This window comes from Aythya fuligula, chromosome 16 (assembly GCF_009819795.1).
Source record: "Aythya fuligula isolate bAytFul2 chromosome 16, bAytFul2.pri, whole genome shotgun sequence".
Lineage (NCBI taxonomy): Eukaryota > Metazoa > Chordata > Aves > Anseriformes > Anatidae > Aythya > Aythya fuligula.
Window position 1 is genome coordinate 767,471 of NC_045574.1, and position 20,671 is coordinate 788,141.

The 20,671-nt window shown below is 44.5% G+C and overlaps 1 protein-coding gene across 3 annotated transcripts in view; it reads left to right on the top strand.

The window, feature by feature from the left end:
* PREX1 (phosphatidylinositol-3,4,5-trisphosphate dependent Rac exchange factor 1) overlaps window positions 1–20,671 on the top strand; it is a 178,727-nt gene that overhangs the window by 15,875 nt on the left and 142,181 nt on the right. The window contains exon 1 of one of the 3 annotated variants that reach the window (XM_032198118.1): window positions 11,340–11,373. The exons of the other annotated variants lie outside the window; for them this stretch is intronic. Coding sequence (XP_032054009.1) covers window positions 11,359–11,373 — 15 coding nt within the window. The 5' untranslated portion in view covers window positions 11,340–11,358. Of the gene's footprint in view, window positions 1–11,339; window positions 11,374–20,671 lie in introns of those variants that run through there. 3 annotated transcript variants of the gene reach the window in all.

The following is a 20,671-nucleotide window of genomic DNA, read 5'->3' on the forward strand; positions in this document are numbered from 1 at the left end:
GCCAGCGTGTTCCAGGAAAGTGAAACTGTCAGAGACCAAACAAAGTCCGAGGGGAGATTTGGAAAAAGCTTATTTAGAGCTGTCAGTATATACAACACTTCACTTGTGTGGCTCCCCTTTACTTCTTGATTTTGGCGAGGAGCTGGAACTTTGGAGATGCCACAGAAGGGAAGCTTCTTCTCAGGCAATTTTTTAGTTCCAGTGTTCAGATCTTGAAATTGAAAGAGAATTGAATAAGTCATTGAATCCTGAAATTCACTGCATAAACCCATTTTTCAGAGCAGGAGGGTGTATGTTTTGGGCCTCTATGAACACTTCTGATCTTTCAAGGCTTCAGCTGCCTCCTTCTTTTCTGCCTCCTGCTTCATTTGCTCTGAGGATTTATCTTCAGACAATGCTCTTGTTGGGAGTTGTCCTAATTCTTATTTTTGCATAAGAAGACTTCTGTTCATCAGATGTGTCCAAGGGGAAGGAGAGAACATTGCATTTTCAGCCTCCTTGTCCCTACTGTTGGAGTACACAGGTGATGCTGTCGTATGGCCTAAGGGGGATAGACACAAAGGCCCACTGGGGCTGTGTTGGTGCACGGCAAAACACAAAATTAATGTTGTGGGTACTTGATGGTTATCACCTTGGTGCTTCCTACTCATTGTGAACGATTGGAAGCGCTAGGGAACGCAGTATACCAGTACTCTGGAATCCCTATTTCATTCACACTGTTAGTTTAGACTACAGTAACCAGAAAGTATTCCCACTCGTTTTGCTCTGTTGCACTGCTTAGGGCCCCAACTTACGTTCACAGGCACATCTAGATGGGTCTATATGATGGTTAACACAACAGTGATTGCCTTGCCCCATTCCTAGAACCTGAAGTCCTAGGAAAGGGACTAGGAAAGCATGACTGGGGTTCTGTTCTAGCTCCCGTAGTTCCCAGGTCAGTGTATAAAGGCAGGCTTTTACGTTGAGTTGTAGTAGGCAATGCTTTAGCAACAGATGCGTGTTCTGTACACCTTTCTCTGAGGCAGGTGCAACCTTCAGGAGAGGAAGGACCAGAGCAGAGGACAAAAATTGCTTCAGCCATCTCATTTAAATTGGTTTGCAAATGTGAGTCCCAGTCCTTAGCCCAAATATATGCTACTTAGTAGTTTACGGCTATCAGCAGAATCGTAACATGAGTGGCTGAGGGTTAGGTATGTGTCTGTTTTGCCACATAGACATGGAAAACACTAGAAAAGTAGTGGGGAAGATACCTAGGGGCTATGAAACTCAGCATGTGCCAGAGCTCCTCTGCCGGAGCCCTGAGCAGGAGATGTAAGCCCAGCTGGCGCACAGTGTCCTGGGGGTGGTGTCTATTTGGGCTGTGGGGGCAGAAGAGCTCAGACGTGGTCTTGCTTTACAGCTGCTTGTGTCTAGACCGAGCTCCAATGGCTCTCCAGCCTTGTGCTCATCACCTGAGTCATCTGCAGTGAGCCCCCAGCCATCAGAATAGAACTTGCCTTTTGGAAGAAGTGTTAAATACAGATGATGTCTGAGTGACAGTCTCAAAGGAGGAAGAGAAACGTGCTGCCTTATTCTGCTTCTGTTTTCTAGGCTTATGGTTTTTGCTATTTGCTGTGTAAGCAAGTTTCAGCAGAGCTGGTGTAATTGTTCAGAAGGATTGAGGCTTTGGGTGAAGTGGAAACAAATTCCCTAGGTTCTTTTTGTTAGCTTGTTCTGCACGGGGGAGTAATTTGCACTTTGGTGTCTTTTTTTCTGACTAACTGTACACCAGGTGTGGCACTAGTGACAGAAATTTCATAATCTTCATAGCAAAGCCTCTTATTTACATATTACCTGTCCGTTCTAACATGTATTTAAGTAAAATTTGGCTAAATGGATCATTTCTGTCTTCGTTCATCATTATATGAATCTTTTCTACACTTTTAAGGCAGAATCAAAAAGTTTTTCCCAGCAGTGTAAACATGAGGCAGTGACCCACCCAGGTACGAATCTCCCTTGGTAATGTGGTGCTTTGTTCTCAAACTTCCTGGTCTTTCTGGGGCAGCTCTCATGTTGCCTTTACAAACTTCTGGGCAGGGTGCACAATGCCATCCACTGGGAATTTTCTCAATTTAGAGAGACACAGCATCTTTGCCAGCATGTATTTCATATGAGACTGTGATACTGGGGTTCTGGGATGCCTCTCCAAAAGGGTAGTCTGCATTGGAGTACCTGAAAGAAAAAGGTTTGATGTGCCATGATACATGCCAGCATTGATGTGCCATGATACATGCCTTACCAGCACTCTTCGGAAAATGGAGGGCTTCTGTTTATTTTTGCCTGGTGATGCAGGCCTTATCCTTTGTACTTGTTAGTGGGGTTTTTCTGTTTGTAGGAAGAGGTATTTATCAATTTCAGATGTGAAGTTCTGACATGCACTGAAACCCTATAGCATTTTCTTTCCCCACGTCATTGTTTAATCTTCACTGAAGGGAGATCTACCTGAGGTGTGCAGTGCTCGGCATACCAGAATTTCATAGCCAGTGAAGAAGTTCTCACTGGTTTTTAGGTTTTATGCAGAGCAGATCTCGGGAGAGAGATGGAGAATAACTGAAATGCTACTTCTCTACATGTTCTTGTAGAGATATAGGGGAGGATTTTTGTGAGGTAGAAAGATAAAAACGTTTTTCAGCTCAGAGGCCATTGACCTAGAGGAGTTTTCATGGATCCAAAACTTGAGCAAAGTAATTATGTGAAGGTCTCCTGTTCCAGGAACTCTCTGAAAAACTGTTAATTTCTAGCAATATCTTTAGAGCTATTGGATGTGAATTTTCTGCATCAGTGTTTTTCACTGATTTTACTGTTAGTTGCATAAAATGCTGCATTTTTCCTGTATATACCTGCCCTTACTGCTTATTCACCAGCTCTGATTGGAGCTACCCCTGTAGTGATTCTAGTACAAAAAAAGCTTTTTTCAAATTGACTCTAGTACTGATTTTAACCATCAAGGTGATAAACAGAAGGGTGTGAAATAAAGTAACTTCCTTCGTTTGTGTGAACGTTTCAGTATTTATAAAGGAATTATATCCCAAGGAGGTAAGGAAGACAGTAACAGAACAGATTAGAAAAATCAGGTTTTTATCGATTTCAGATTCAGGTGAATTGTGGCTGTGTATATAAACGCAAGCTGAATTTTGCAGGCAGTTTTACAAAAGCAGGAGTGGTAAGGTTTTGAAAACATTTCTAGAATTGGTTTTCTGTGCGCTAAGTGGTGAACACACAACAGCCAAGAGAAGGGATTCTTCTATGCTCATGCCAGGATGAAAAGGGGTGGCATGTGCAGGTCCCTGCCTGGCTCCTGGGGCCTGCGTGCTCTGCAGCAGGAAGGTGCTGCACCCCAAAGGAGTCACGGATGCAGCCTAGCAAGAACACCACCCCCTTTCTACCAAAGCATCTTGTTTGAAAGGAAACTGCTGCTAGTTTGGAGCAATTTCTATTTACTTCCACAAAACGACCTTAATGTTTGTTTTCAGTTTCTTAAACTTGGGTTTGAATGGTTTGTCCCCCCCCCACATAGCTGCTTTCCCCATTTATTACAGCGGAGTACCTCCTTGACTGGAGGGGAATTAAGGGGTTCGTGCTTCTTGCTAGCGAATTCTTGGCTGTTACTCATTCAAGTGGAATCTTGATGAGTTTACTTAGTAGTCATATCTCTAAATTCATAACTTATTGATGCATGGTATCAACCATTAAAGCATGCATGAGCTGGAGATGTTTGCAGAGTGGAGTGTGTTATGGAGGACATTCATGCATAAAGAGTGTGATGCTAAATATTAGATGATGCTCCTCCTCTGGAGCTCATCGCTGCTTTCCAGGCCTCCAGTTCTCCAGCTGCAGTGGCTGTTCCTTCAACAAAATAATCATCATAAAACAAAAGCAGCAGCAGACTTACCGTTTTTATTTTTCCCCTCATATACAGCCGAGTAAACGTTTCCTTAGATGAAATGTCAGGGAGGTATAGGTTCTCTTCAGTGCTGGGAACACAGACATTCCGATCTCTGCTGATGTTAGTCTTAAGAAGAAAAAAATAAGTATGCAACTGAGTATAATAAATTGAGCAGCAGTTTTTCAGAGACAGACATAAATTGAGCAGAACAGTATGACCAGTCCATAAGCAGGGTATGAGAGAGTGACAAGAAAGCATTTCATTTCAGTTCTGGGTGGCAGCGTTTCGTTGGAGAACACATTCGCTCACAGCAGAGCTGAGAGTAGGCACAGTAAGGCACAGCCTTAAGGCACAGAGAATGAGAAGGAGTTGTTGAAAAGACAGGCCAATTTTCAATCCCATCAGAAGACTTGGGAAGTGAGATTTACTTTTCTTTTAAAAAGCAATTGGAGAGCTGTTAGCATGGGAAGAAACAGATGCTAGTTGTCTGGCTGACTTCTTTCTACCTTTCCCTACATACACACCCTAAGTGTTTGTATACAAGAGCACAGTCAATACAAGTTTCTTTGTCTGGATCTGCCACCTGGAATGTACTGGGTGGATGACATGCTCATCGGTGTAGCTCAGGTTAGCCCAAAGTGCCCTTTTGGTGCCTTGAACCAAGCTGGCTGACACTCTGCTGAAGCCAAGGAGTAGCTCCCACAAACTTGCTGAGAGTAGAGGTTAATAACTTCCAGCATAGAAGTGGTACCAATTAGTAGGGTCTGTTCTCTCCTGCCTCCTCCAGCTTTCTTCCTCCCTTGTTTGTTCCAAAGCTGCCATTCCCCGGGTTGCTACCAGCACAGTGCTTTTAAAGCAGAGATGATGGCTCGTGATGCAAGTGATTTGCAACTAGTGTTTATCTGAGTGGTGTTCCTTCTGCTCAGCAGCAAAATCACTTCATCATATTTTATTCCTACAGCGTTAAGAAGGTTAGCACTATGGCTATTTACATTTAGCTACTAGTGAGCCTAAAAAAGAAAATGACTTTTGCACCTAGCAGCTTTCATGGCACTTAGTCATTCCAAGGCAAACTACTGCAAGCACCTTGCAAGTGTTCTCATTTAAAACATGGAAAGAGCCCTGAGAAAAAGTACAAAGAGGTTTTAAGTCAAGTGCTGACAGCAAGATCTCCATCTCTGGTTGTTTGATTCCTGATGTATTCATGGAAGTGGGATTTTACATGTTCTTGTAGAAAAGCAAAATCACCTAACTCCATTAAGAATTGTCTCCTCCTAATTGGGACAACGTGTGAATTTCTGGCTAGTCACTTGGGTAAAAAGAATAACAGCATGTTTTGTCTGCCTGGGTTCTCAAAGGTGTAAATCACTGGACCGTTTTCAGTTGTACAGATTCTGATTCCAAATCCTCCTGGGGGAACTAGATGCTGCTGTCAGCTTTCCCTACACGCCTGGCTCTGCTGTCCATGCATGGGAGCACCCTACTAGGATGGAGGTTTGCTGTGCGAACGGGAGAATTTTGCCCATTGTTCCTAATCACAGTTTGGCTCCAGAACCTGGCTGGTCTCACCTTTTTTGAATGTTATTGGCATCCACCTGCCTCATTTCCAGTCATCTTTGTCTTGGCTGGCTTCATTTTGCTGTGAAGTGGCTTCCTCACACCACTTCCTTAGCGGTGCAGCTGCGTTTCTTGCTCTTGTAGACAGCATTTTCCCCTTAGCACTCTTGCCTCTCAGCCTGATATTCCCACACTTTATAAATATGCTTGCAGTGGTGCCATAAGCTGTCCCTTCTTATTTATGGATAGAGTTGCAAATTTGATCCAGATGGTGCTGTTTTCCAAAGTCTGCTTCTGAAATCTGCTTGCAAGATATGATCTGCCTGAGCATATGCCCTATCGGCTGTTTTCGGGAGATCTCCTTTCAGGAACCCTGGCTATTTTTGCTGTATCGAAGTTGTGCTTTCCTAAATGCTGTGAGTCCGTGGGCTTGCATCCTTTTTGTTTGCCACAGCAGCACACGCAGTCTCTAAAAGCTGCTTAGACTTAATTGTTATTTTGACATAATCGTTTCCAAGAGACTTTGTGCTCTTTCAGCTTAATGAGAACAAAATATTATTTTATGATACGTAGTAAAATGACAATTAATGATACCATTAGTAACAATTACTAGCTTTGTACCAAGAGACATTTGACAGTAGCTCTGTCTGTAATAAGGATGTGGTTTCTCAGAGCACATAACCCAGTGCCAACCACATTTAATGGCAATGTGCTGGCTGGGTGTGTCCGTGCTACCCAAGACCACTCAGTTTGCACACTATCCTTCTCTTGAGCTTCATCTTATATCATTCACGCTGCCTTTCTTTTGTTTCTCCCCCTTTTTCTCCTCTCTTTATGTGCTTATACTCCTTTCTGCTAAAATCTGAAAATATATCACCTTCGGGGTGTGCCGTAGCAAATTTTCTCAAACAAGCAAATTGTCACAGAATGCCTCGGGAAGGTCTCTGACAGCTTCAGTTTTACAAGGTGGTATCTGTGGGGAGCAGAGTACAGAAACACAGCTGGACATCAGAGGTGTGTAACGAAGGCTGGTGGTCTGTGCTTCAGTCATGTTCAGCTCAGCTTATGGAATGGAAGTGTACAAGCACTGAAAAAGCCCAGAACCCACAAGGTAATTAAAATATGTAAAAAACAAAAACAAACAACAACAACAAAAAGCCAGCAACCCTCTCCTGATTTTAAAGAGGGTTGATTGATAGGCCTCTGCTCTGTATCACTTGCCATGTAGTTCATTTGTTGGTCCTTAATCACTGATTTACATATTCAGCTGTGTGCTCTAGGTAGAGATGATGGTGGCAATTTGGCAGGAGGAGCACAGGTGACATTCTCATCTTCCATGGTAAGCCTGACACATGCCTCTTGGTGGAACAGAGCTTTGGTTTGTCCATACGTGTAAGCCCAGTAGCAGCTGGTTTTGAGGAGACTGAATAACTAGTGACTGGTACACAGCCTTGTCCTGAGCTTTCGGATCACGCTGATTGCATTGCAAAAAAAGACTTGCAGAACTGAGATCTCTTACTGTTGCTTTCCACAAATTCAGGGTCAGAGGGATCTTAGCAAAACATGCTTCTGAGTGTTGTGCTACCCTGCACCAAACATGTAGGACAGTGACATACATCCTCCCGCAGGTGACCTCCAATTGCTGTTGACAACTACCAACAGATAGGTGCTTTGATGTGTACAATTGAGGCAATTTAACTTCTCTATTCCAATGGAGGTACAGAATCTCAACAGTGTGTTAAGTGCTCTGTAAAAGAGAGGCCAGAGCACTCTCCTGCTACAGAAGCAGACGTTCTGTTCCCTTGCGTTGGCATTGTGACTTTTACAGTTGTTTCTGTAACTTCCCAACTCGTTGAAGGAGTTCGGCTTTCCTGGAGTCACAGCCCCTCTGTGTGCACCTCTGGGAGCGCCGGCACAGCTGTGCTTTGCTGGAGGTAGCCACTCTGCGGGTTCACTCAAACGGGAGAAGGATGCAGAGGCTAAGCTGAGAAGTTGCTCAGACATTGTGAACGATCCCAGTCAAAAGATACATAACATGAATGTATAACACAGAACATGCAATCAGATCAAGCTGCCTTCGTGTTACCCTGTTGTTCTTACAGCTCTGCAAAGAGATGGACTCGGTTTGAAATCATTTTCATGGCAGTGGAGTGCTGAGGCAGATGACTTAAAATATAGACTTGTCCTTTTTGTATCTTGTGCAGTGTACTACTGAGCAAACTCTGTAAATCTTTGTCTTAAATCTCATGGATGCCCCAAATCGGGGAGAGTTTTCCACTTCCATGTCACTGTTGGCTCAAGCAGTCCCATGAAAAACATGGATAGCTCTGTTTTCTCACAGCGGAACATTCGGTTTTGTGCTGACCCTTGCTGAGAAAGCCTCCTCCCTTCTGCACTGCTTTACAATAAATCAGGAAAAAAAAAGCTTTTTTTTTTGGTTCCGTCCTCAAATCAGATAGCTCTAAGCAAATCGGGTTAGCATTTATTATTTTTGTTGCTGTTACCAGGGAAGTCAGAAGTAATTTCCACATGTGGTACCTTCTCTTATGGAGCTGCTGATGGAAGGGCTGGCTTGCCCAGGTCTTGGGGATGTGAAAGGCAGATAGAAGGGAGTCAGCAAGAGGTGCCAGGTTTGCCAGGGATTTAACTGATTTGAAAGAATAAGTTGCCTTGATTCCATTATTTTCGCAAAAGGTTGTTTGAAGACCTTCAGAAACAAGGGATTAGTTCCCCTCCCCACCCATACAAGTGTCCAATTGGGTGAGTAGATTCCTCAGTTTCTTCTAAGTAAAGTATTTGAAGCAAAATGTTGTCATCAAATGTATAGCTCAGTTGAAAACTCTTTCCTGAATTACCTGTTTTTCTGCCAGTTATAACGCTTGTTTCCATATGTGAACTTTCTCAACCAAAACCCAGGAATTACGTATAACACAGTTCAGTTTCAAGCTTCTGGTTCAAAGCTTTTTTTATATAAATATATATATTTTGTATGGTTATGAAGAGTTCTTAGTTATTATCTGTAATATATTTTTAGATGTTCGGAAGTTCCAACATCAGATTTTGTGAGCCAGATGAATTAACGACCATCCTGTGCAGAATGAGAATGGGAAAGAACAGTGTAATGCTAAGATGTATGTACACCGTCAAATTGCCTTTTTTCGTGTTTTGGATGGATCCTTTGATAAGGGATCCATTCCTGCATAAAATTGTGGTATTGTAGGTGTTTGGAGAGATTGGAAAAGAAGGGACATGGAAGAAAAGTGAAATTATGTTAAGCATATGGCACAATTAACTAATCAAGTCTGTGGATTTGTGTCCCAGGTTGCACTAGACATTGGTGGTTGTTTTACTGTGGCTTTTGCCTCTGGCACCCCACTTTCTCTGTTTGACGCAGCAAGTGAAATGTGTGGAGTACATCGTGGACTCCAGGTCCTTTCAAGCCGCCACCTGTTGTAGCGTTCAGTTCCTCTTTTGTTTTAACACTGTGGAGCGTTGTTAAATCAGCTTTATGCAGTGAGCAAGAATTACATCACTAAGGATTCAGACTGCAAGGAGGAAATAGGAGTGCTCTGTTAATCTCTTAATTTTTTTTTTTACCCTCTTCAGTGACTCAGTGCACGTAAAATACATGCATATAGGGAACATGTTTGTTGCCTTTCCTCCTGCTTCTCCAGAGCTTGGTATTACAGAAGTTGCAGCTTAGGCTTGCATGTTTTCCTCTGACTCTTTTTGTGCAACACCGAGGGTATCTCACCTTTGCAGATTGGTCGTTCTCCCTGAGCTGCCGCTGAGGTACATCACCACAGAGCAGTCTGCCCACACGCTTAGCGTGCAGATAGCAGTGGGCGGTTTTGTTGTGTTCTGCCACAGCCTTTGATGCAGGCAAGAAATTCCCCTGGAAGCCTGGGAGCCATTTTGAGAACAGGTGCCAGTGCTTGAGAGCTCTGCCTTCCCTTCTCCGCACGCACAGACCTCTGAGCAGTGTGAATTTGATTTATGGGGAAAGACAGAGAAACGTGGGTTGGGAAATAGGGAGTAGGAAGGAGAAAAACTGGGGAGGAGGCAGGGAGAGAAGTGGCCGAGGGAAAGGGAAATGGAGAGAGACAGACAAGGCAGAGAAAGAACTGTTTCCCCTTTTATGCGGAAAGGGAGCCTTCAAATCAAGATGACTTCGTTCAGCTGTGCAGCCCTCTTAATACCCATGAACTCGCAATTAAATGCGGAAGTGGCAGACGAGACGAGCTAAAAGGAGATATTGTTAAATGCTCAGCATTGGAGGATGCGGGGGGAAACTCAGTAAAAGGACAGAGCCTAAGCCATGAATAAGCACTCAGTTTGCTGGGATTTTGCTGCTGGTGGGAGGGGTGCTGGAGGTGCTGGAGGCCTCAGTCATTCAGAAACGCTGCAGTGGCAGAGGCCCTTTGTCCTTCTCCCCTGGGTGCTGCCACAAAAGTTTTATTCAATTTCATGGTGCTGAGTCGACAGGCCTCTTTCTGCTAAATGAAGGGTGTCTTTCCTGGGCCAGGCTCTTGGAGAGCTTTGCAGAGAGTCTGTGAACCTCGGTTGTTGTTTGGCTTGGAAGTACATTGTTTGCTGCTTGAATTTCTCTTGATCTCTTGCCTAGATAACCTCAACTGGTTCCCATTCTGCTTTGGAAAATAATATGCGCCCAGTCAGTTTTTCCTGGATTATTTTACAGTACCAAGACACCCAAAAGGAATCGGGACTGTTGCTTTGTTGGGTGGCCAGAAAGTTTGGAAGTGTTTCTTTTTTTCTTTTGCATCACCGGGTAAAAGCTCACCTACCCTCCTAGTGACAGACAGTTTGCATATAATTGTGCGTGTTTCAAGTAACATCTGCTGCCTGGTGAGAGGTAATCCCTACTTATTCCTGTAAATTCATTTTACTCTTTGCTTCTGTCCAGAAGATAAACTCTGCTAGTTGAGAGATGAGCTAAAGCTTGCGAAGCATTCTGGAATTCTTTAGGTTGGAAGATGGGAAGATGCTGTGCCTGTGTGAGGTTCCTGGGAACTAGGGGCCCGGAGGGGTTTCACGGAGATCCCGGAGTGCTCTGTTACTGTGAAGTGAATACAGAATGCCTAAAAGTTTGTTTATGGCTTAAGTACTGTCACTTTGAAGCAAGAATGTTTGGTAACCACTTCTTCAGCATTGTTTCCTGCCATCTTAGTACACCCTGTTCAAATTAACTGGAGAGGACCATGCCAAAACCCAAGCCTTAAGTAAGACTAGTTACTTTCGCAGTTCCTGGATTTATGTGTAACATTATGTCAGTAACATGAATTTGCTCATTTGCCCAGGTAACTCTAGAATCAGTTTTAATATAGCCTTATGCTAAAGGATGTGGTATGATCCATTAATCTGAGTACAGGCAAGAGAGACCCATTTGTAGCTTTGCCATTAAGTAGATGTGCAGTTTCCAGCATTTCATTTATCTGCACCTGTACTTTGCAGTGTGACTGTAGCTGTACCGCTAGGAACCTAATCCTGATGTGTTTTTATCCAGAACTTGTCCACACACACATAAGTTAATTTAAGAAGTGATGCTGATGGGAAGAACATGGGTTGTGTTACTCAGACTTAGGAGCACAGTGATCACAGGCATCTCTGTTCCCCCCTGTTGCCTGTGGGATTCATTTGGTGCACGGTATGAATCCTGCTGGGTCTGTGGGTCAAACACTTGAAGTTCTCTTTGAGGTAGACCCAAATGCACAGCTTGTGTTCAGAATATTTCGGGATGTATTCACTAGTCATGCTGACTAGGAGGACCTGATTTTTTTTTTTTTTTTTTTTTTAAGACTGTTATGATGAGCCGTGACCTCCACCTTCAGGACATGAGGCCGTGTTCTAGCAATACGATGCTGAGTTACCTGGTACGCAGCAGCCCAAGGCTGGAATCTGCCCTTGAGCTAAAGAAGCAAGCAACTTGCAATTTGTAAGACTTTAACCCCAGTTTAGTGCCTGCCATGGAGGCACGTATAAGTGTAGAGGAGGTCCCACTGAGGGAGGTTGTTAGTGAGGTCTGAAGGAAAACTGGGTGTTGTTCTGAGTGGGACATCTGCTTCACATCTTCAGGAAACCGGTGGATTCTCACAAGTTGGATTTCCCTTACTGTGACCAAGAAGTAGATAGGATAAAGCTGCCATACTTACTTCAGTTTTGCATACTTCTGAGCATTGGAGTGGGAAGAGGTTTTTTGAATGCTAGTGAAGCCTTTAGTGGAACACGAGGGATGCATTGACTTTAACAACATCTGGTCTACACAATCCCTAACCTGTGAGAGCAGGGTGGGATTTCTCACTCCATAATCTGCCAAGCTCACTGAAGTAAAGGAGACGTAACTGGAATTAAGATTGAACAGAAAGGGAACGTTTTTGGGGGGGGATCAAACCTTATTTCATGAGTCTGTGGCAAGTGTCTGAAATGCTCATGTATTAAAGATGTTTCTGTAAACTAGGTTTTTTGGGTTTTTTATTACTCTAAGGACCGAAGCAGTATTCAGATTATAGCACGTGATTGGAAGTGAAGTGTGTCTATTAATAGCGACTAGGATGTGTCCCAGCTCGTAGAGGCTGAAAGTAGGTCACCATTCTGGCTCCTCTGTAGCGCTCCAACTCAACCCCAGTTCGTCTGAGCACATGGACTTGTGCTGAGGGAACCCCTTGAGTGGGGTGATAATTTTGGTAGCCTCTTTGACTGGTACCGTGCTAACATTCTGCCAGTTTCTTTTTGCTTAGTTTGCCAAAAGTTGTCTTATTTTATTTGAAATTATGTAGGTGGCTATTTTATTTCCATCACTCTGTACAGGACTGGATTGAAGAGGCTGACCTGTGGCGGTGCTGCTGTGGAAGGGACAACAAGCAGTTTGCCCTGCTGTTGTTTCTCAGGGAAGAGATCTAGAGAACCAGTGCAAAGCTGGTAGTTCTTTTTGTTACTGTGGTGCTCTGTGGATTAGGCCTTGTTGTAAAAGAGACATTTGGCTGCCTGATACCAATTGTCTGCAAATTATCTCTGCAACGTAAATGTGTCTGTTAAATAACTCTGCATTTCTAACTTCTCAGTTAAGTATACTGGCTCTGGGTAGCGCATATTGCACTACCCAGCATCAAATATAGCCTCCTGGTAATTACAGACATCTGGTGGGACCAGCTTGGGATTTGATTCTGTGCCCAGCACACTTGGCCATCCACATAATGTGCTCTCTCTCACCAGTGGCGTTCACCCAGAGAATTTTGCAGGCATGGCTGGAAAAAAAACTATTGATAATTAGACCTCTTTTATCAATATAATTATCAATGTAAGCAACTGCTTTGATCGCAAACTAGAAAATAGTTGGAAGCCTGAGAATGCCATGGAGTCTTAAGCACGAGTACCCTAAACTGTTAGGTATTTACTAGTGTCAGATCACTACAGTCTGCTCTCTCTCCCTAATCTGATGAATTGGCACCATCAGGATTTGTCATGAGTTTTGTAAGACCTGGTTGTACGTATAACATTGGCAGCTGTACTTAAGTGATCAGAAGAGAATCCTAGCTTACATTTTTGACATAGTACGTTTCCAGTTCTCTTGGCCATAACTGAAAGCTTGAAAACTTAAATTCTAAAGACTTTTTTTTTTTTTTTTTTTTTTTTTTTTTGTGAGCAGAGCACAGTTTGTGGTAACTTTGAAAACTTCAGATTTTTCTAACCAGATCATTATTTTTGATCAGCTAGGGTGTATCCCACAACCACACTTTGTATAGATCAGTAGAACTAAGACTGCTAGAGTCTTTGCAAGGCATTGCTTTCTGCTTCATAATCTCATTGTTATGGGCTTCTTCAAGTTTTGTCAAAGGTGGGAATGATTTAGAGGTAAATGGATAGTGCAGGTTAAACAGTTCTGCTGATCTGAGACTGCTTAAAACCTTTGATGTGCAGGACTTGGGGACTTTGGACCCTTCTCATCCCTGCAGCATTTTCAATTGCTCTTTCACAATGAAGCTGCTGTCTTTGGGTACGTGAGAGGGAGTAATCTGAAGGCACACAACAGAAGGGCAAGTTCCCCTCCCCTCCACTGCTGTTCCAACAGGACAGGGGGATAATCTGGGAGTTTACAAGAATTGCTTTTCTTCAGGGACATGTGGCCTGTTGCGTTGGTGCGTGCAGTTTGTGCCCCCCAACGTGGGGTGCAGTGGTCAGGAATGGGCTGCTTTCCTCTAAAACAGCGTTAAGCATCCTGCCTTGTGTTCTCCCTCTCATCCGGAGGTGTTCGGCCTTACACTAACAGACCAGCCTCAGTGCCCTCCCGGTACAGCTTCAGCAGCTGAGGGCAGGGTTCAACCTCAACCAGGTCAGGATTTGTACTGGGCAAGCAATGGAAGGCTAATAAATATATATATATATTTTGTACTGGAGGAGCCTCTTAAATACTTTTTGGCGTATCTCAGGTCTGTGAAAGAACTGGGTCGGTACTCTGAGAACAGGATGTCTCTCAAATACACGCTATCAGTGTATGCCTACTGCTTGTAATCAACACTGTCAAAACTTGGAGGGGATGTAAAATAAAGCAACCCCCCAAAATGAGTCTGCTTGTGTCTCCCAAGCTTTTGTTTGTGGTTAGGGAAAGCATTGCTGGGAGTTTGACTGAGAGCAGTTCATCTTTCCCATCTCTTCCAGCTCTCAGTACTCCTGGCTAATACGGTGACTTGGCTCTTGTGCAAAGATTCCTGTCTGAGCAAAGAAGTGTCTGTTTATAATTTTTATTTCTTTCCTCTCTGTTTTCAAGCATATGGAAAATATGTGGAATAAACAATGTTGAATGCATTTGTTCTCTGTCATCTCCATGATTTAATCACTACTGGGGCTGCATTGTGCTTTGCCGGCATGAACGCTTTGTCTCATGAGGCCTTTCGAGCTGCTGCATGAGTTGCTTGCTGTCTAAACCAAATCCCTGGAAAGGATTATTGCCCTGTGGCCAGCAGCCATCTGACTGTTTCTTGAAATGCCCAATTCCAGTGGCTAGTTCTTGTTCTGTTGCTGTGACTTTGCAGTGTGCATGGGAAGGGCTGCCTATTACTTGTTGAAGAGATTTCAAGCGCCGTTGCCACAATGAATAGCGCAGCTCTTATTAAAGCCAGACTGTAGCTGGTTTGTTATGCACAAGCCAAGAGGCAGTGAACAAGGCACCAAGAGCTTCCCAGCCCTTGTGCAGGGCTGGGGTGCAGTCTAAACTAAACCCTGAGGACTGGCAGCGTGAGTTCAAAGTATGTGATGGAGATGGCAGGAATGAAGCTGCTGGCTCACAGAGGGAAAGGAACTTTTCTTCCTGTAGGACTGTAGGAAAAGGGCAGTTCCCTCACCTTACCGCAGTGGTTGCCAGTACCTTTCATAGGCTCCCATCTTCCAGTGCTGCTTCTGTGATGGCAGAACTCATCTTCCCTCAGCACGCAAGCTGTGATGCTGTTGGATTTGTGGCACCTTCAGCTCTGCAGCAGGTTCTTCAGATTTTTTCAGCCCATTCCCTTTGTTTTGATTTCTTGCTCTCTGCAGCTGTTTGGTCTATTGGTTTTTATCTTCTCTGGAATAGAACTGAATAGAAACCTTGGTTTGGTTTCAGGAACTAAAGAAGTGTGAGAATCAGGGTTTGTTCCTTTCTTGTCCAGTCATCTCACAAGCCAACTGTCCACGTGCTTTTTCAGTCCACGCGCCGTGCTTTCAGTATGCCGATTCAAACCCTGGTCTAGCAGTGATCTGCGCCTCCTGGGGGTACACTCCAGGCTGTACTGGAAAAACACCCTATCTCCAGTAATGTGAGAGCATTCCCATGCAGAATATTTACTTTTTTCTTGGGAAAAATGCTTTTATCACTTAGCCACGCTAAGTTCAGCCATTGTACCCCTCTTTTTGAAGATAACAGTTATGCTAGGGATGAATTTAGCTCCTTTTGCTTTGGCAGTGACAGGTGCCGTGAGACCCGAGAACTACTTTTTTTTTAACGAATGCTTCTTCATTCCTGGCTTTCTGTCTAGGGCTTGCTACTCAAGTATCACATCAAGTGCTCGCTGAAGTGGTGGTTTGAACGCTTTGGGACAGGCTCCTATGCAATCAGCATTCTCACTGAGATGAAAAGGCACTGATCATAACTCCTTGAGAGCTGTTCTCCATGGGCTGGTCTCTCGTCACCAAGGGCCGTGATGTTTCTCTTAGTTCCTCTGACAAAGGCAACTGAGTCAAACAGGGAATTGTTCTGTGTAGCTTTCAGATTCGTTTGTTGTTTAATAAGATACTTTCTCCACTCCTGACTCCCCAAAAGATTCAAGTTGTCTGGGGAGTGAAAAATCTGTTTCCTTGCCAAATTCTGAGGCTGTTTTCTTTAATAACAGAAAAAGCTGATTCCCCCACCCCAGTCATTATACTGGGAGAATTCTTGGTGCCCAGCATGCAATCTGTGACTCTGCTTGAGCAGGAACAGAGTAGTGGAAGCAGGTGGTGAATTCACAGGAGGAGGGCAGGATGAACAACTGGAAAAAGGACAAGGGCTTAGACGCAGGTGGGAAGCAAGGGCAAGTAAAGGAAATAATCATTTTTCTTCCTAGCAGGACTGATTACAAGTCAGCAGCTGGAATTGACGTGTCAAAGATCTCTTCTGTTGCAGTTGTGCACCAATAGCCATATGGCAGCTCTGTAAAGGGGCTGCACATCAGGCAAACTCCAGTTGGCCCTGCCTTCAGTTGACCTGGCATACTCTTCCCCTGATGTAAACAGATGCCCTCTTCACTCTTACTCATTTTTCATTGGGATTTCAAAATTAAGGGATGGTAATTATTTTCTTGGTTTGGGTACTATTATTACGCTTTTTTTTCCCTATAGACCATAATGCTAGTAAGACCTCAGTGTAAAGAAATAGTGTCATGGTAGTGGCTTGCATTATGTTAGCAGGACTCTGCAAAGGTTATATTTTTTTTTTCTTTGAGTAACACATGAAACAGATACAGCAGCTAACAAAATGCCCCTGGTAAAAATCCCAGCACTTTAAAACAAATGCATGTGTGCAACCGATGTTTATAATGGGAAGGAAGAAGAGCTGGCTGGGAAAGCTGATGAATATCAGCCAGCATCTTGGAAGAGAAGAAGGAAGGGCGAGCTTCCAGAGCTAAACGCGGTGAAGTGACACAATGGAGACAGACTGTCCTCTGCTGTATGCTGGCTGGGGGCTCTGGTGGATTTAGCAGACAGCTGACCCTGGCCCGTGGTTATCAGGAAGGAACCAGGTCTGTCAGGGGTCAGAGCGCTGTCATACAGTGTGCAGAGAGAGAACCAGGACTGCAGATTAACACGACTGAGGGTCCTGTAGCTAGGTGTTCATGGAAGGGAGTAAGGGACACATCTGCATCTAGCTGAGTGCATATGAGGTGGAATGAGTTACACCATGGGCTCTGTGTATAGCTCAAGTGTGGAATCAGTGGAGCTTTGTAGTATTGTGCCACGGTGCTCGTTATTTTTCCAGTCTGTGCTATTTGTGTTTCATGAGTGCTGTGACTCCCTCATTTTCTACTGCGTGTTTGCATCCTCCGTGTATGTACACCTGACCAGCCCCACCTATGCAGGATTTGTTAATAAAATCTCCCAGGTGAAACATCTTAGTCCAATTCTCTGTAGAAAGTTGTTCCCCTCCAGTGATTCCTCATAATGATCCCAACTTGTGGTCCTGGTGGCACTTGTTCTCTGCCATGGGATGAACCCATTCTCCTCTCTTCCTGAAGAATGCAGGGCTGCTGCACGTTGACTGAGTAGTCGTGACATTTAAGTGCCAGTGGAATGGATCTTGCATTTACCATTTGAAGAACTGAACTTTTTTAGGGTGTGAATCCAGCTTTTTATACCAATAGTTGAATCCTCTCCAATTATTATTTTTTTTTAATTTAATGAAAACTCTGGTAACGGATTTCATAAATATGAAGTAACTGAGGGAGACAGAGTGAGATATAAGGGCTCAAAAAAACAATTATTTCACTTTGTAATGTCTGGTGCAGGTTCTGGAGTTACTGGGATATTAGCTGGGAAAACTGTTAGCAGAATGTGATCTGGTGATTTTGTTTCAGTCCTGAGTGAGCTGTCTGGCGCTCTTTGTTCTTGCAGCACGTGTATTTTTTAAGTGATCTGGATCTTTCTTGACTGAATCTTTTGTTCTGATACCCCCAGACTGCTTTTGAAAGCTGAAGCACAGCAATGGGCTCACTTAGCTGCTGTTGGATGGGGCTCCCCTGGCATCCACTGTCGTTCATCTGTTGTTGTACATTATTCAGAGGCAGTCGAGTGGAGATGGTTTTATACAGAGTTCAGAGGAAGAAAATGGGGGCAAATCTCCAGGAGATGGTTCTGGCTGATAGTAAGTTCTCCCAGATGAGACCACTGCAGAGAGGAACTGCTCAAAATGATTGCATTTCCTTCACTTCTGTTAGTTTTTATGGACACGAAATCAAAGTGAGGTCAGGAACAAACCAGGAGTTATTAAATCCTCATATATTCCATGCATCCTAAAGACCCTCTGTAGTTGTTGAGTGCAGAATTTATAAGGTTTAAAGCTGTGTTTGCAAAGATTATGCAAAAACAAAACAAAACAAAAAAAAACAACTCAGCAGGACCCTGAAGTTTGGAACTGAATCACTGCTGCTCACAGCAATTATCTCTGCTAATTCTAGAAAGGGTAAACTAAAGAATTAACCCGAATTACAGCCTGAGAAAACCAGGAAACTTTGCCACTGATCTGAAGGGGCAGCCATATGAAGTCTGAAAGGGGTGTGTTCATTACAGTGCTGGTCTGAAAACATGGCAGGTGATTTGTGACTGCTTATGAATTATTATTTCAGTTTTTTTATATATAGTCTTTGGTAATACATGTGTTTGGGGGGTGAGGTACCTCCTAGCCTTGCTCTTCAGAAACTGTTTTGGTGAAAAATATATCACTTGGGCTCAGTAATCTTCCTAAAGAAGCTTTGCCAAATATTGAATTAAATATAATTTCATAATTAGCCCTTAATGTGAAAGGAACATGGCCTCTGAGTGCAGTCAGTAAGCTAAAGATCTCATCGAAGAGCCATCAATACAGAGGAGGGTTTTTTGTATAACAGAGTGGCTCCGACCTCTGGCTGACATTCCCAGGTGTGCTTTTTCTTGTACAGTCACTCGGGCCAGAGGATGTTCTCCTGTCTGCAGCCTTGTTCTGCATCCAACGCAGCGTAGGTGCTAAATATTTACTGTAGTGATAACATCAGCAGATGCAAGCAGAGCTAATGTATCATCATAAAATATAGAGGCTACGTAATGAAGTGACAATTTTATTGCTTGCAATCGCATTGATTCCAGTGAGCATCATTTCATCGAGTCAAATGAAGTCAGACAACAGGATGCTACCCACAGGAACTTTGGAGCCTTCTTCATCTTCCCTCATCCATTTTCCTGTAATCACGTATCTTACTCTAATTATCTGTGGCTCAGTGTGTGCTTCTAGGGCAGAATTAAAAAAAGGTGCTTTGAATTCTAAATCATATTGTGGCCTGCAGGCTGCTTTTGTAGTTAGCTTTGATTTCACGTGTGGTGATGTTCAGCACTAGGTTTGAGTACTGTATGTTGCTGTTAAAAATGGGTAAGATGTATTTTTGTACCCTAGCAGCCAGGAGGGAGGGAGGCAGACAAAGACAGAGCTACTGAAAGGGGAGGTGGTCTTATGGTTGCTTGAATTGGGTTCAGGTGGCAAGATCTTGGTAGTTGGGGGGGCGGCTGCAGGGATGGCTGCTGTGAGCAGAGCCCAGAAATTGCCCTGTGGCAGATCAGAGCCAGCTCCAGGTGGCTCCAGAGGGACTTGCCGCTAACCAGAGCTGAGCCAGGGAGCAACGCTGGTTGGGCCTCTGGGAGAGCACATTTAAGAAAGGGGAGAATAAAAACAAACTGCTGAATAACAGCAGCTGGGAGAGAGGAGTGACAAAACGTAGAGAGCAGCAGCCCTGCAGCCCCCAAGGTCAGTGCAGGAGGTGCTCTGGGCACGCAGCAGCAGTTCCCCTGCGGCCTGTAGAGAGGCCCCTGGTGGAGCAGGCTGTCCCCCTGCAGCCCATGGGTCCCACATGGAGCAGATCTCCACACTGCAGCCCCCCTGCGGGTGGAGGAGCCCCCGGTGGAGCAGGTGGATGTGGCCTGGAGGAGGCTGCGGCCCATGCAGAGCCCCCACAGGAGCAGGCCCCAGGCCAGAGCTGCAGCCCGTGGAGAGGAGCCCACGCAGAAGCAGGGGTCTGGGGGGAGCTGCCGCCCATGGGGAACCTGGCTTGGAGCAGTTTGCTCCTGGGGGATGGACCCCGTGGTATGGAGCCATGTGGGAGCAGTTCTTGGAGAGCTGCTGCCTGTGGGCAGCCCACATGGGGTCAGTTTGGGAAGGACGGCATCCTGTGGGAGGGACCCCATGAGGAGCAGGGGCAGGGAGGGACCAAGAAGGAGCAGTGCAGGCAAAGCGTTAGGGACAGAGCGCAGCCCCCATCTCCCTGTGTTGCTTGGAGGGAGGAGGTAGAGGAGAGTGGATGGAGAGGTGGTTTTAGTATGCTTTTAGTTTCTCACTGCCCTAGTCCGTTAGTAATAGGCAATAAATTACAGCAATCTCCCTACGCTGAGTCTGTTTTTCCCATGCTGGTAATTGGTGAGCAATCTCCTTGTCCTTAGCTCGAACTTTGAGCTCTTTTTCATCGTATTTTTCCCGCTCTTTGAGGAGAGGGAGCGAGAGTGGTGTGGAATTCAGCTGCCCATCAGTGTGAAACCAGTGCATTATTACAACAAAAGAAATGGGATTTCTTGGGCTCCATAGCTCAGCAAGAGAATCACGCTGTAGTCTGGGTCACCGAGCAGAAAAGATTATTTTGCACTTCTTGGGATTTCATCATTTCTGGTTAAAAGCTTGTTTTCTTTTTTTTTTTTTTTTTTTTTTTCTTTTTTCTTTCTGTTTTCCCCTTTCATTGGACCAGACTAGGTTCCCAGGAAGACTTCAAATAATTCCTTCATGTGACAGCCTTGAAGCAAAATTCAGCACACCAAGTGTAACCAAACAACCTACTCCTTAGTACTGACTGGCCTGCAGTGCTCCCCTCTGCAGGGCAGATGCTTGCTTGCAAGTGCTGGAATGGCAGAGAAACTGCACGGGGCCGTTAGAAG